This window comes from Protopterus annectens, chromosome 3.part1, assembly GCF_019279795.1.
Source record: "Protopterus annectens isolate FY-2018-M chromosome 3.part1, PAN1.0, whole genome shotgun sequence".
In the NCBI taxonomy this organism is placed as follows: domain Eukaryota; kingdom Metazoa; phylum Chordata; order Ceratodontiformes; family Protopteridae; genus Protopterus; species Protopterus annectens.
Window position 1 is genome coordinate 55,541,508 of NC_056732.1, and position 17,490 is coordinate 55,558,997.

The window sequence follows — 17,490 nt, forward strand, 5'->3', positions numbered from 1 at the left end:
CAGGTTGCACTTAAAAAGAGGTGAAGAAGTACTCTGCTTGACCTGAAGAGGGAGTCTATTCTATAGATGGGGTAGTCTCTGGGATACAAATCTGTCCTGTCAATAAGTCCTACTCATGTCACAGACCAGGTTGAGCCAGTACATGCAGGTTACTCGAATGGAGCTTGATTTGTGGATATGCAGCAGTCCCATCCAGGCAGGGTCCAAGATCGCCTTGTATGCCAGACAAAGGTTACCTCTGAGTAGTCTGTATGAAACTGAGTAGAGGGATAGGACTTTTAGTCTATCTGTGTATGGTAGATTTTTGAGGCCCCATATTCTGCTGGTGAGGAACCTGTGCCGTCTGTCCAGCTGCTGCATGTCCTGTGCGAGTTACATGTCAAACAGGGCACTGTACTCATTAATGGGCCTTATAAGGGAATAATACAGGGATGTTATGACTTCCTTGTCCCTGGATGAGATATCCTTACTTATAAAGTGTACCATATCGAAAGCTTTCTGTACAGTGGAAGCAACATGGTGGTCAAAAGTCAGGCTGCTATCAATCTGCGTGCCCAAATCCCTCATGACTGAGTGCATGCTTATGACCTTGTTATTAATGTGATAATTTGTGGGGGCGTCACTCTCCCCAGACAGGATGATAATGCATTTTTTGACATTCAGTTTGAGGCCATGTTTCTGGCACCAGTCATTTGTCTGGGTGAGACCCTCTTAGAGGATGTCTGCATCTCTTGGGGAATAGATGACAGCACCCACCTTGCAGTCATCTGCAAACGTGGTCAGCCATAGCCCACTGATTCTGGCCTGCACCTCAGAAAAGTATATCTCAAACAGAAGCCCCAAGATCAATCCCTGGAGTACACTGTTCATTACAAATCTACTGCTAGAGGTGGCTTCCCCTATTTTGACTAGGTGGGTTCTGTCAGTGAGCCAGTTTGCTACCCTTCTGGTAACATACAGATTGAGACCTAGATGAGAGAGCTTATCTGTTATACCCAAGTGGGGAATAGTGTTGAAGGCTTTGAACAGGTCAAGGTAGGTGGCATGCACCGTCTTCTCCTCATCCATGGCTTTGGTGACTGTCTCAAAGAAGTCAACCAGTTTTAACAGGCATGACCTCCTCTTATGAAAATCAAACTGTGTGGGATCAAGTATTTGGAAGTTGTCAATGTCCTTGTTAATGAGGTCCATGATAATCTGTTCCATGGCCTTGCAGATTAGGCTAGTTGGGCTGATGGGTCTATAATTTCCTGGATCAATGGATGCTCCACCTTTGTGCAAAGGGATGACTGTGGCTGTCTCTCTCAGCTGGGATGAAGCCAATACTCAGGCTGTGGTTGACTAGGGTGCTTAATGGTGCTGCAAGTTCCTGCCTGAGTTCATATAGGATGCAGCCTGTGATGTTATTGGGTCCCATGGAGGCTATATATTTTGCATTTGAGAGGGCAGTGATGACTTGCTCCCTAGAGATAAGGGGAGGGGCACAGGTGCTGGGGATGTCCTGATTTACTGATGGGGGGACAGAGGGGTGAAGTTTTCACTGAACTAGTCTGCTACCAGGTTGGCTATATCTACGACATTTGTGTATGTGGTGTCCTTGACCACCAGTTCCGAGCAGGTTTGAGTGGTTCCTTTGAGATTGCTGACATATGTGAAGAAGGCCTTATGATTGTCTTTAGTAGATGTGGCCAGTTTGGACTCGAAGTTTGCTTTGGAGGATTTCACTAGTGCTCGTATTTGCTTGTTCAGGCTAAGGAGAAATTGCTTCCAATTAGGCACCTGATCCTTCTTGGTCCTGACAGGATTTTTTTCCTTTTATTATAGAGTTTATTTACTGCAGATGTCCACCAGACAGGTTTACTCTTCCTAGAGGAGGAGGATTTTGTCCTGTCAGGTATTCCTGATTCCATGCTGCTATATAAATGCTTGTATAGTACTTTGGTATAGATTTGGACATTTGTGCCAGTTCTTACATAGGGGAGGCTGTGAAGCTGTTTATACCTTCCCTCAGGAGGTTGTAATCAGCTTTGGAGAAGTTTTCTTGTTTGACCCTAGCTAGGGGGGGTCAGGGTAGATGGTGACTTTGAAAGTGACTGTTTTGTGGTTGGATCTTACCAGGGAGGATGACAGTGTAGGGATGCTGCAGTGGTTACTCATGTTGGTTAATACCAAGTCCAAAATATTATCACCTCTTGTGGGGTTGTCGATCAGCTGGTCCAAGGCATTTGCATTGACAAAATCAAGAAATGTCTGGGCATTTGTGTTTTGGCATAAGTAGTTCTTCCAGTCTATGGTTGGATAGTTAGTCACCCAGAATCAGGGTAAAGGGTTGAGTGTGATAGATTCAAAGAGGTCTAGATAGATGGAGTGGGCATCTTGAGTCAAAGTTGGGGGCCTGTAGCTAGCTATGATTTGAATAGGGGTCTTGTCAATGGTTAACTGTACCTGGATTGTCTTATGCACATCATACTGTCTGACCAATCTGGAGGTGTGTATGTCTCTAATTTTTTTATTATAACCTTTCAAAAATCTCTGGGTTTTGTTATTTATATTTTTCAACTTACTCTGTCACTTCTTTTTCCAGGCAGCCCAAAGTTTCTTAGTCTAGTAATGTTTTTCATGAATCTTTTGTAGTCTTCTTCTTCTTTTTTTGGCTTTTCCCGGTTAGGGGTCGCCACAGCGGATCATCTGTCCGCTCATGATTGGCAGTGGAGTTTTACAGTGTCGAGTTGCCAGCCCGGCGCCCAACCTTCCACAGAAGGCATACACATGCACACACTCACACCTAGGGCCAATTTAGAGTGTCCAATCTACCTACTGCATGTCTTTGGGATGTGGGAGGAAACCGGAGCACCCGGAGGAAACCCAAGCAACCACAGGGAGGACATGCAGACTCCGCACAGAAGGCACCCCAGCGGAGAATTGAACCAGAGAAATTCTTGCTGTGAGGCGACAACGCTAAGCGCTGCACCACCGTGGCCACCCGCATGAATCTTTTGTATTTATGAATGCAAATTTGCATTTGAAGCTTTTGACAGTTTTTCTTGAGCAAGTATTTTTCTTTCCTCTAAGTTCTCTCCTAATCTTTCTGGATGATCTCTATCTGGAAATTCTGTGCTTGTTGTATAACAGATAGACGTGGAACATGTTTTTTAGATGTGGAACAGTAATGGTTCTGGGGAGATCTTTCCTATTGAATCTTGTGGCTTCCTTTGAAGAAGTAACAGATATGCTTAATGACAGACTGAGAGTGCATGCTTCTTATTGTGACCTTTGCTAAGGCATGTATTTGAACTCTTCTACCTAATGGAATAACTGACAAAATAAAAGCATTAAATGTCAAGCCATGCATGACTGAACTGAAAAAAAAAACAACAGGATATAGTAGATTAGGGTGGGGATTTACCTTTTTATCTTGATAGGGGTTACCATGAATCCCACAGATCTCTGTACTGGGGCCAGCTATTTTTGGACTGTTCTTCCTATATTTAAAATTGGGTCTTGGATTCTGTATAACCAGATATGGTAACGACTGCAGATTGATTAACCCAATTAGCTCAAAATGTTGAATTCCACCTTTGGTGCTGTAGTGAGTATTAGAGAGTGGATGACCTGTACGTTGCCACCCTGATTGGAGAATAAGTGTTCTCCAGCAGGGTGTTAATGTGCAGGTAATGCCCACTTAAAAAGAAGTCCACCACTCCATGGCAGTATATTATGGTGATGTGAAGGTTGGATGGTGGAAAAAATGGCTGCCAATGTTTTACACTCATTAAACAGAGCTTTGTAGTTTAGAGTGTGTAATTTGAAGACAAGGAAGAAAGCACTGACTGTTACAGGCAGCCAGTCAACATAAAGGTATAGAAGTTTTAAATTCTGGCAGCATTGATTGTTTTAATTCTCAGTGATCTACCTAGCAGTAAATACACAGTGGTGCGCAATATAGGCAAAATCAGGGGGCAGTAGAGGGCATGGGAGAGGAACTTGGAAGTGGGTGAGGGGGGGAAAGAAAGCCTTAATACTTTTTTTAAAAATAATATGCATTGCAGAGTGATGATTCTGAGGACACAAGTGGTTGTAATGTGTGTGTGTGTGTGTGTGTGTGTGTGTGTGTGTGTGTGTGTGTGTGTGTGTGTGTGTGTGTGTATGAGAAAGAGAGAGACAATTACATATTCTACAGCAAGTCTGAAACCTTAGGCAGAGGAACTTTTTTACATCAAAAATATATAAAAAAAATATAGTTGTTGTGCCTTTCGGCTTTTCCCGGTTAGGGGTCGCCACAGCAGAACTCTGGTCCGCTCATGATTGGCAGTCGATTTTTACGTGCCGAGTTGCCGGCCCTGACACACAACCTTCAACGAAGGTACGCCCACTCACGCATGTCTCCACACAGAAGACGCTCTAGCTGAGAATCGAACAGGACAATGTCTTACTGTGAGGCGACAATGCTACCGCAGCACCACCACCGCAGTATAAAAAAAATATAGTAATAAAAATAAATAAATAAAATAAAACAATTTAACATCCTGGTTTCTAAGCCCAGTAGTGTCCTCCAGGGTGTGTGTTACTGTGTAAATAATGCACTCCCAGGGGTGTAGATGCCCCCCAGCTGTAGCATTGATACTCACAACATCCCTGTGTATAAATTATTTACATAGTAATGCATACCCTCTTAGGCATTATTACTTGCATATTGACCTAATCTTGAATGTTATTATGAAGCTTGGCAAATGTTGTGATTACAAAGTAGCTGAATCATAAAAAAATGACACAATCATTAAAGATCTAAGCACAAGGGTAACAATTTAAGCTTCAAGTAAAAAAAGGCATATTTTTTGCTCATCTAATTGTAAAGGGCATGGTTAGTCACTTGAGGAATTATCGGGCCACTTGCATCACTGGTCTTGTACATCTTTGAATGCAGTATGCCTGCATTTCTTAACCTTTGAACAAGCCACCCGAAACAACTCGAAAATATACCATGATTCCTTACTAGAACAATCATAGGGTTTGAAAACCCGATGTATTCAGAATGACTTCAGGAACTGTCAGTCTGTTCTATTACTTAAAGATTGCTTAAAGGTAGCAAGGCACTGTCTGAGCTGGTTCCGTTTGACAGTTTTTGCCTGGAGTGCATTACTGACTCATTAACAGTGTACTGTGAAGCCTAATATTTAACATAAATATTAGCAAAAAAAGTAACGGATACTTACATGGTGTTTCAGAAGATTACAAATTAAGCCTCCCATTACAGGGAAAAGGTAATTGAGTATGACTATATTAGATAGGGAAGTAGCCACCAGAGGTTTTTACAGTCATATAAAAAGTAATTACGAATCTGAAATACAAAGAGAGGAGAAAGAAGGAATATAATCAAAATAGAGAGAGTCAGGAAAAGAGAAAGTAGGGCAAAGTGGTACATAGAGATTGGGGAAATGCACATCAGGGGAACTGTACATTGCTTAGTCCAGTCATTTCTTCACAAGTGTGAAAAAAGGACTGTATGTGTTAATCCAGAACTAAAGTAGCAAAAATCATTTGAAGATAATTGTTTTTTTTGTTTTATTTATTTATTTGTTTATTTTATTTATTTATTTTTAACCTTTAAATTCTACTACAGGCATTTTATTTTAAATAAAACTTCTGGAGAATTCACTATCAAAGAAGGTATAACCCCTGGAATATACCACTTCAAGGTCCGGGTGTCTGATGGGATTTGGCCTGATGTGGTTTCTACAGTGAAGATCACAGTACATTGTATGGGGGAAGAAGCCATTTCGAACGCCGGGTCTATAAGAATGGAAAGTAAGTAACACTAAGATGTGAGCATCGCTTTAAAAGTTTGCATGGATATTCAAATCTCACTTAACTCTGGTGTACTGTCTTGAAATAATAGTAATTTTAACATTTTTAATTAGTTCTATTTCCATTACAAGCAAAGCTTTCTGTGGGTACACTTATATGTGCAGAAACTGTAGTGTGACAAAGACTTGGTGCTGACTGTAAAAAGGAAGTGGAGCTCTATGCCGTGATTACTAGAGCAAAGCAATGTGGTCTAGAACGATTTGCTGTAAGCTTGTTCGTTCACTGACTTAATTTTCCAGTACTTCAGCTTATATGGTTATCAAACAAAATCGTCTGTCTTTTTTACAGAGGTGGCCTGAAGAGGAATGTTCCCAGAAATAGTGTCCATATTCAGAGTAAGTAAAAGACAGTTAAAAAAAACCTTGAATGATAAAAAGCAAAGGCAAACAACTCATCGGTTTACCATGTATGGTATGTCTGCTGGTACTGTCCATATGATGAGTTGGTTTATTATCAAATTTTCAAATGCAAGTCCGCCGACTGCACTTTTGTCGAACACAGAAAATCGAAAACGGTAATGTCGAACTCCAAAAGCCAACCTAGGAACCGACCCATGTTAAAACCCATTCCTAGGTTGGCTTTTGGAGTTCGACGTTACCGTTTTCGATTTTCCGTGTTCGACAAAAGTGTAGTCGACGGAGTTACATTTGAAAATTTGATAGTAAACCAACTCATCATATGGACAGCACCAGCAGACATACCATACATGGTACAAAGCAATAAAAACAGCAATGTACTATATGAGGGGTCGGGTGTCAGTCATGCTTCAGTATTAGGAATAAGAAAATTCCTAAAGTGTATGTTCATGGTTTTACACTCACAGTATACATCACTGCATGTAGTGACTCCCATGCACTGCTGAATTTCCTTCCCATCCATGTCTGTTTTAATTTGCAACATTTAAAATAAAATACTTAGTAAACTGTTTTTTCTCCCTATGTAACATCACCAAAAAATTAATTGACCGTTGCCTTCTGTGATATCAACAGAGGAAGCACGTGCAGATGCATCCATAGACTTTAATGGGTGCACACCTGTGACCTGTGTACTCCAGCAAGGGATTCAGCAGCATTATATGGATGGATCCTTAATAATAAAAAAAAAACTTACAGAGCATTTTATTAAGCAATTGCCTACATGGCTTTTATAAGATGGGGCAGAAAATACATCACAACACTTAAGTTACAAAATGTCATTATGTATATTAAAACTGCTGTGGTACACTTTAAGTACCTTAACGTTCTGTTAAGCACTTTTCAGTGCTGTTATGGTCTTCCTTCATGCTACAGCATAGATAGCAAACACTACCAAAAAAAAAAACTGCCGGAAACTAAAACAGCTTTAACAGCTGTAATGCACTTTGTGCCGCCATGCTGCTTTTTATGTGGGAAAGAATGAAGATAATTGCAGCTTTCTAGGCTGTAAAACACTTTGTACTCCTATAGTTTATTTCTGTTTTTTTTTCTCTGTAGCTTGTATTACATTGGAGCACCTGAACCTACAAAAAATTATATGACCGCTGTAAAACACTTGGCATTCCTATACTTTCAGCCTCTCTCTCTGTAACTGCAAGTACATCGACCCACAAGTTCCCTTTGATCATAACATAGAGAATTATGAGAAGTTCGTCAATTCTAACCACGTTATTATGTAATCTAGAGATGGATGCCAAGAACACATAATATTAGGTTAACAACTGGCAAACTACTCAGAATTCTTTGTAGTGCATGGAGTTTTATTTACTCCATGTACTACAAGTTACAGTATGAATGGAAAAAAAACACGAAGGGTTTTACCGGCTTTCAAAGCCATAAGACACTTAGCTACTGCTTTCAGAAAGGTAGTATAACACAGTCAATTAGGTTTATACTCATCTCCCATGCCTCTCAACTGTCCAGAATTTTGCCTCATATGTTGGGTGTGTTCCCTATAAAGTCTGTGGTTCTCAGAAAAATTACTGAGGACGAAAGTATCAAAATAATGGCATACATTTACGCTGCAGATTTCGTATCCTTCAGTAAACCAGGCGAACATACATCCTGTTTTTCTAGTAACTTTCTAGGTTTAGAACATGAAGTCAGGGGCATGTTATCGTCAGACAGCAGACAGAAACAAATCTTTTATTCTGTTGCTGTAATTTCAAATAGTAGATTTTACTGCCTTGTGTGGGACTAAATTAGCTACTATAGTAGGGAGTGCTCATCCGAGTGACACCTCCAGGTGCATCTGCAGTTAACTCCTGCTGACGCCTGTAGGGATCAAATATTGCTTGTTTATATCTGCATCAATCATTCCAAAACCATGCTATGTGCAAGGTTTTAAACTATTTCATCTTAAAGCTTACACAATGGCAAACTCAACTGCATTAATATTTGACCTCTGTCTAGTGCAGGTAAAGAGATATTAACTGTTGTTTATATGATATTAATTTACAGATATAATTTTCACATTTTTCTAAATATCTCAAAAACCAAGTAACACAGACAGAACTCCTGAGTCTCATATGAAAGCTCTCACCTAGATGAACAAAATGTTACTGACAGCATGTGTGTAATTTAAGTGTTTGCTGAGATATTGTAAGTTGTTTACAAAATATTAAAAATGTAATAGCTACTGTGTTTACTGTGACTTTTAAAATTCAGCTTAAGACCTAGAACCTAAAAAAAACTACCACAATAAAAATAGTTTGTGCCATTTATACTTCTTTCATAACGCCTATGGTTCCAGAGATATGAACATTTGTTTGAAATGTGAGGACATAATTTGATTTTGTCAAATAGCTTAGACTCCACCCATTGTAAATTAAAGTGCACACTTTCCTGAGCTCCATTGGAATGAATGAGTTAAGGTGTGGTCTCTCACTGCTCTAGTCTTAACTAATTTATCTTTCTCCAAATGTCAGAGAATAATCACCATGCTACACTCACTACAAAGTACTTATGTGTTCCCAAAATGAATGGCACTCTTTCTCAAACATGTAACAACTTGGTTATGGTCAGAGACCCAAGGGCAAATGAGGTGGCTGCCCTGGGCACAAGCTGTTAGGAAGTGCAGCTGGCATATGCCAGTGGGGTGCAACTGCAGGAGAGACATTGATTTTTGAAGCCAGGAGAATATAGTGACTTCATTAATGAATGTCAATTTTGTATTCACAGTTGCAGTGAAATTTCAGTGTGTGCTATTAACTGTAGCAAGGCACTTGTGACATTTGTAGCAATCTGATTGCTGCATTTACAGCATAGTATATCATGTTTTTGTTAAGATTGGGTTTTTCTCTTGTTGGGCTTCTGCCAGGTTCTTCTGGGCCAAGCCCATGAATTCCCTGAGCCTTGTCCTATGGTTTAGGAAATATGCCACAAAAGACTCCTTGTGAGATTCACACTGACCTTTCCACTCATCATGAATTAAATCTAGAGGTCCTCTCACCCTATGCCCATACAGCAACTCAGAGGGTGAAAAACCTGTGGATTCCTGGGGAACCTCTCTGTAAGCAAACAGATGAGGCAAATAGATGTCCTACCCACTCTTAAACTGGTCTGCAAATGCCTGTACCATGGACTTGATTGTAGAGTTTACCTCTCAACCAGACCATTAGTCTGAGGATGGTAGGGGGTGGTATTCAGGTGCTTCACCCCACACTACTTCCACTGGCGAGCCAGCAGGTCTGACATGAAATGGCACCTCTGCCAGTCAGTATTTCTTTTGCGAAACCTACTCTGATGAAAATCTCTAACAAAGGATTTGTCACCTTTTCTGCCTCAGCGGAGGACAGAGCCACTGCCTCAGGGTATCATGTAGCATAATACACTACCACTAGGATATACTTTTTCCCTGTGGAACTTGGGATATTCAGAGGTCCCACAATATCTATAGCTATCTTCTGAAATGGCTCCTCAATCACAGGCAAAGGCATCAAAAGAGCTCTCACCTTGTCTCTTGCCTTTCCTACCTTCTGGCACTTCTCACAGATCCTGCAGTACCCTGTTACATCTCTGGAAATTCCAAGCCAGTAGAAGTTCTGCATAATACGTCTCTTTGTATGTTTTATGCCCATATGACCTGCAAAGGGAATATCATGGGCTATGGCTAGACACGCCAGACGGTAGGCGCTAGGCACTACCAGCTGCTGTACTCGCTCACCTTCTATCCCTCCCTCAGGGGTCCACTCGCTGTACAGTAACCCTTTGTCCCAGTATATAGATTCCCCCTTCCCTTGAGAATCAGGTGCCTCCCTAGCTGCCTGCCTCAGGCCTTGCATTGCAAGGTCTGAGAGCTGAGCCTGTCTCAACTCTCTCTCTTTATACCCCTTCCCAGCACCCCTTACACAGGAAGTCTGACATCCTCTGACAGTGGTGCCTCACTGTCAGCCTGGGTACTACTACTCACCTCTACCTTTACAGTCACTCTGTCCAAGGGAACATCAGTACCCACAAGCAGCTGTGGCTCACATTCAGTCTCACTGCTACAGAGTAGCTCCCTCCCTGAAGTAACCACCTCACCAGACCTGGCTGCAAGTATGCAGTCTGTCTGGGTCTCACCAGGCTACCAGACCCACATGCTTGTCTCCTAGCCTGACTGCGTGTAACTGCATAAGCACATAGTACTGCCTCACCAAAATCCTTTCCTATCAAGACATCTGCAGAATGGTAGTTCAGTACCCCTGTTGTCTCAAGACAACCTACTATTGCCATTTTGTCTTCACCACTTACTGGCTCTCTCACCTTTTGTTCCCCGCCTTGCCTCTGTGGACATCTGTATGCCACATGGCCCCACTGGATGCATTTAAAACATTTAACCCTAGGTCCTGGATGTGTACCTGGACTAGTGGCTTCCCCTGCTACTGGCAGATTCTGTTGGGGCAGTCTGGGCTGCCCACCATGAGTTCCTTTAGACCCATGAGCAGTTCTGGGGGTCCCTTTCCTGTGCAGGGATGCCCTGCATGCTAGGTATAAGTCTCCTTAATTCCCCAACCCATTTAAAGTAGCACATTGACTATCAGCTAACCTGATCCTCATGTCCTCAGGTAAAGTGCTAAGGGCTTGTTCCCTCACTAAAAGGTCTGCCAGCCCTTCAAAAGTGGTTACCTGACATCCACTCACCCACCTATGAAAATAAGTGCTCAGTTCAGCAACATATTCACACACACTTTCATCTGCCTTGTGTCTATGCTCGCAAAAATTTTTCTTATATGTTTCAGGTGTTAGCTTAAAACATTCTAACAAGCAATGCTTAACAACAGTGTAATTAAAACAGTCAACATCAGACATTTTAGACAACACAGTTACAGCTTTATCATGGAGTAAGGGGGTCAGGATCCATACCCAGAGCGTTTGGTCAACATCATACTGTTTACAAACCCTTTCAAACACATGAATGAAAGTATCAAATTTATCCCCCTCTGTAAACTGCAGAAGAAATTTACTGAGCTTTTGTGCTTCTGGAGTCCAGTTACTCCCTTCCCCATTACCTCCATGACTCTGGCGAAGAGTCAGCATCTCCCTCTCATGCTGCCTCTGTCTCTCCTTTTCCTCAGCTTCCAGGCATAGCAGTTTCTCATTCTACTCAACCTGCAGACATCTCTGTCTCTCAGCTGCTTCTATTTCCAAATGTCTGGCCTCCAACGCAAGTCCCTTTAGCTCCAGATGAATTTTTAAGTCCTCTACAGAAAGGTTGAGCTGTCCATTATCTGACTGTGGCACATCTCTACTGCCAGTCTGATCATCCTCCTGGTTGCTGTTTTCTGATGCAGCTGTGACCAAAGCTGCAATCATGTCTGCCTTAGTCAGGTTTCCATGCACCAGTCCCCTAGCCTGGCACATCTCAGCCAGCTGGCTCCTTGTCAGCTTTCCATACTCCTCTGCTGACATGCTGCCTGCTCTTCCTGACTAACTAAGCTAACAAAATAAATAAAACAATTGTGATCTGAACTCTGAGTATTCACTGCGTGGATGATTTAGAGTACAAAAACACCTTCAGTGATCACTGTACACAAGCTACAGGAATTCACTCTACCCACACCACTACAAGCCGATTAGTATTTGTCAACCAATTAATATGTGGTGTGGATATCCCACCACTGCCAAACAATTAATATGTGATGCCCGTGCCCTGGCCCAGCAATCAAGGAGCCTCAATCCTCGCCACTAACACCAGTGAGGGGCTTCCATATAAAAAAAGGATAATAAATACACACACCATGAAGAACAATTTCCCTTAAGAGCACACATCGTAACAGGTACAAGCATGCAAAATCTGAAGGTAATGCTACTCAATGCTAGAAGTCTAAACCTCAAAATGCACTCTCTCGAGGCACTCCTAAAAATGGAGAACATCAATATCTGTGCAGTAACTGAGACCTGGTTCAAGGCTCCAGAGAGCACCCCTGCAATACCAGGCTACAACTCTTACCACACTTTTCGGCAACCAAACCAGGAACGAAACACTGAAGGTGGAGGGGTGTCAATATTCACCAAGGATATTCACACCACCAGGCTAGTTGGCCAACACAATGTGTCTGAAATTCTCCAAGTGCAACTAACACTAGGTAAGACTGCAATCCAAATTGTAGCTTGCTACAGATCCCCCACCATACCCCAAGATTCTCACTACACCTTTCTAAACATACTGTAAAATATTAAGATAGAACCAAACACCCTAATACTGGGTGATTTTAACTACCCTGCCATTAACTGGGAAAACTACTCATGTCCCAACACCTTAACTGCTAACGGTTCTTGGAATTCATAAATTCCAACGCCCTGGATCAACTAATCCATAGTCCCACCAGGGCTCCAATATCCTAGACCTGGTCATTACCAACATGGGAAATCAATGCTCCATACCTATGGTCACCCCCTCATTAGTCAGGTCTGACCATAAGCTAATTACCCTTAACATCCACATCCCACCCCCCAGTAAAGAAACCACCATAAAAAACTTCTCCAAAGCCAACTTCATGCTACTCAAGTCAGAAGTGACAATCTTCATGACACCCATGCAGACGGGAACTGAAAGTTCAACTGCTGAATCCTACACTAAGGCACTGTACGAGCACATCCACTCATGCATGAATCGTGCTATCCCAAATAGAACCAAAATGCTCTCATCCAAAAAAAGGAAGCCAATCTGGTGGTCCCCTGCCATAAACAAACTTTACAACAAAAGGAAGAAACTTTTGCAGAAAAGAGGAAAATCCCAGGATGCAAAAAACTCCCTTACTAGCCTCAGTAAGAAACTGAGATGCCTCATAAAATCCTCCAAAGCTAGTTACGAAAATAAAATTTCCAAAGATTCCAAAGACAACCACAAAGCATTCTATAACTATGTCAAGAATCTAAATGGCAATGCTCAGATCTGCTCTGAGCTAAAACAGAATGGCATTAAATATACTGATCCAAGGATATTGCCAATATCCTGGCAGATCGATTCAGTGCCGACTTCACCCCTCTCACCCCTAAATGGCCCATCTCAATACCGAAGATTGCCAAATTCCAGTAATAACGGCCACACAGGTACAAAACGCACTCTCTAAAGCCAAGAATACAGCATCCATGGGACCAGATGACATCCGGGCTGTGTACTACATGAACTACAATATGAACTGGCACCTCACCTAAGTGTCATGTTTAATCATAGCCTCACCTCAGGTTTTGTGCCCACTGAGTGGCGGGAGAGCTACAGTTATCCCAATCCACAAGGGGGGATCCACCTTGGATCCCGGAAACTACCGTCCCATCAGTCTGACAAGCCTTATCTGCAAGGCCATGGAGCGTATTATCATGGAACTTATAAACAAAGACATTGGCAACCTTCAAACACTGGACCCCACCCAGTTTGGGTTTGTGAAGGGCCGATCTTGTCTCCTGAACCTGATTGACTTCTTTGAATCAGTCTCCAGAGCCATGGACAAGGGTAAGGTGGTCCACACAGCCTATCTAGACCTTGCCAAGGCCTTTGACACCATCTCCCACTCTAGAATCATAGATAAACTTACTAAGTTGGGCATTAATCCCTATGTCGCCCAATGGGTTGCTAAATGGCTTACTGATGCCACATGGCCCCACTGGATGCATTTAAAACATTTAACCCTAGGTACTGGACATGTACCTGGACTAGTGGCTTCCCCTGCTACTGGCAGATTCTGTTGGGGCAGTCTGGGCTGCCCACCATGAGTTCCTTTAGACCCATGAGCAGTTCTGGGGGTTCCTTTCCTGTGCAGAGATGCCCTGCATGCTAGGTATAAGTCTCCTTAATTCCCCAACCCATTTAAAGTAGCACATTGTCTGTCAGCTAACCAGATCCTCATGTCCTCAGGCAAAGTGCTAAGGGCTTGTTCCCCTCACTAAAAGGTCTGCCAGCCCTTCAAAAGTGGTTACCTGACATCCACTCACCCACCTATGAAAATAGGTGCTCAGTTCAGCAACATATTCACACACACTTTCATCTGCCTTGCATCTATGCTCACGAAACTTTTTCTTATATGTTTCAGGTGTTAGCTTAAAACATTCTAACAAGCAATGCTTAACAACAGTGAAATTAAAACAGTCAACATCATACATTTTAGACAACACAGTTACAGCTTTACCATGGAGTAAGGGGGTCAGGAACCGTACCCAGAGCCCTTGGTCAACATCATACTGTTTGCATACCCTGTCAAACATGTGAATGAAAGTATCAAAATCATCCCCCTCTGTAAACTGCAGAAGAAATGTACTGAGCTTTTGTGCTTCTGGAGTCCAGTTACTCCCTTCCCCATTACCTCCATGACTCTGGCGAAGAGTCAGCATCTCCCTCTCCTGCTGCCTCTGCCTCTCCTTTTCCTCAGCTTCCAGGCATAGCAGTTTCTCATTCTCCTCAACCTGCAGACATCTCTGTCTCTCAGCTGCTTCTGTTTCCAAATGTCTGGCCTCCAACTCAAGTCCCTTTAGCTCCAGATGAATTTTTAAGTCCTCTGCAGAAAGTTTGAGCTGTCCATTATCTGAGTGTGGCACATCTCTACTGCCAGTCTGGTCGTCCTCCTGGTTGATGTTTTCTGATGCAGCTGTGACCAAAGCTGCAATCAGGTCTGCCTTAGTCAGGTTTCCATGCACCAGTCCCCTAGCCTGGCACATCTCAGCCAGCTGGCTCCTTGTCAGCTTTCCATACTCCTCTGCTGACATGCTGCCTGCTCTTCCTGACTAACTAAGCTAACAAAATAAATAAAACAATTGTGATCTGAACTCTGAATATTCACTGCGTGGCTGATTTAGAGTACAAAAACACCTTCAGTGATCACTGTACACAAGCTACAGGAATTCACTCTACCCACACCACTACAAGCCGATTAGTATTTGTCAACCAATTAATATGTGGTGTGGATATCCCACCACTGCCAAACAGTAAATATGTGACGCGTGTGCACTGGTCCAGCAATCAAGGAGTCTCAATCCTCACCACTAACACCAGTGAGGGGCGTCCATATAAGGAAAGGATAATAAATACACACACCATGAAGAAAAATTTCCCTTAAGAGCACACAGAGATCACAGTCAGTCTGGGGCTGGTTGCTCCCTTTCTCTCTAGGTCCCCAGTAAGACTCCCCACTGGCCCAGCTATAGGGTCCAGATCTCAGCCTAGTGGGCAAGCTAAAACCTCCAGCACCCTCTCTGTCTAACCAGTACTTTGTGTCCCTGCCCAAGTAGTTGACACACACACACTTTGAGAGTTTATACAACCACACAGACACTCCTGGGGAAGGCTGGCACAAATTCTCCAGCTGTTCCCCTTTTCTGCCCAGTCTAAAAGGTAGTACCAGCTATCACCACCCACTAATCCCAGCTACTCAAAGGTCCCTCTGAAAGGGTGTCCAATTATTACTGTGCAATATTATCCAAATGTTAAGTGTGACTGAACAGTCGAGGCTTGTTAAAGTGACTTGGTACAGTATCACTATATACATGCAATGTATTCTAGAGCTTAAATTAACTCTACATAAAACAGCCAGAGTTGAAATGTTTAAAAATATTTAATAATAAATAATAGAAACACAAGATAATACTTCTTACTACACAGTGCTAGTCAAGAGTTCAGAGATCACAGAGAAATACTTAAAATAACACAGCAGAAAAGTTCTGACATCACAGAAAAACACTTAGTCTAATCTTTCTAATTCCTAGCTATTTCTAAGAGAAAACACAGTTCTAAATAACTTATATCTGGAGCAAGACAGTGCTGGTGATGTTGGATGTTCTCAAGACAAATGCTCTGCGCTCTCTGATTCTCTCTCTCTAAATTGATAACACAGAGCTGCTTCACATGACATCATTCTTCAAACTTCTCTGGTGTTCCCAGGCTAACAGAAACGACATTTACATTTTTTACACCTGGTCAGAAACCAGAGCAATAAAGGACATTTATACATGCAAATTCTAGCCATTAACTCTGGCCTTAAAACAATAGGTAGAATTCCTTCATCCAGACATATCGACTCCGAATTTTAACATCAAAGGCAGTCATGAAATGCTTGACTTAGCTTTCTTACAGCATAGTGCACTGCTGTTACACTTTTGCAGTTCAATATCCAATGCAGTCTTTTCACATTTAAGAGAACAAGCCTGTGGCTTACATTAATATTTACAAATGACAGAATTATCTACAAAATTCTATCTAGCTAGGCTGGCAGCCTTCACCTATCTTCACAGTAAAAATAATTAATTTAGAATTATTGCAGTAATTTATATTAACTAGAACTGAGGAAATGTGCTCTTTCACCTGTTGCATGTGTACTGAAGTTGTAATTTTATCAACAATGTCACAAGGTAAGGATCAACAAAAACTGGTTCATGATAGGAAAGTATAATCATTGCCAAAACTCACTAATTTGATGGTTACACCACTGGGTGACTCCTGCTGATATCGATAGCTTTGTTGATGTGAATGATTATCAGAAAAAAAGCAATGAATGTAGATAACCTTATTGAGATGACTGATTATTAGAAAAAAGTATTGCTAGCTATTGGGTGTAGTCCAGTAGCAGTGAAGAAGAACTTACTGGGATAATCATAACGAAGTGCAATCCAACAAACTGACAAAATAACTATTCTGGAGTAAGAAAATGTATTCCTTTTTTTAAAAATAAACAATGTTGAAGGAAATGTGTTTACCCAATAGATATAGATAGCACTGAAGGCAAATGTATCTGTATATTAAATATATAAGCATGTGTAAAAAGAAGTTAAAAATGTACATATTATATACTTGGATGACTATAAAGAAAATGTCCATGCCAAAAGAAAAACAGCGATATTACCTGATATAGTCCCAATGAAAATACAAGCAAGAGGTTATATATTAGACAATAAAACTAATGTTCTCAACTGCTAAAGGTAGGGATGAATTGGAATGCTAGCTTAAAAGTAACAATTATTTAAGTTTTGCAGTTTATGACTAGAAAGTGGGGAGAGTAAAACTGCTAGTCATGTGAACAATCTTTTATATGTAAAAAAATATTGTTTGATGAATTTTGAAATACAAGCAAACTTTTTAGCATTCTTAAGATAGTGCGGTCATTTTAGCATGAGAAAAAGAAGTGCCTTAGTGATACAGCAGTGATTGTGACACAGCTTTAGTATATATATATATATATAT

General features: G+C 41.7%; 1 protein-coding gene across 1 annotated transcript in view; it reads left to right on the plus strand.

Moving 5' to 3' along the window:
- Positions 1 to 17,490, plus strand: part of LOC122797630 (neural-cadherin-like) — a 796,015-nt gene that overhangs the window by 491,043 nt on the left and 287,482 nt on the right. The window contains exon 20 of the mRNA XM_044066174.1: positions 5,621 to 5,805. Within this exon, the coding sequence (XP_043922109.1) occupies positions 5,621 to 5,805 (185 nt within the window). The remainder of the gene's footprint in view (positions 1 to 5,620; positions 5,806 to 17,490) is intronic.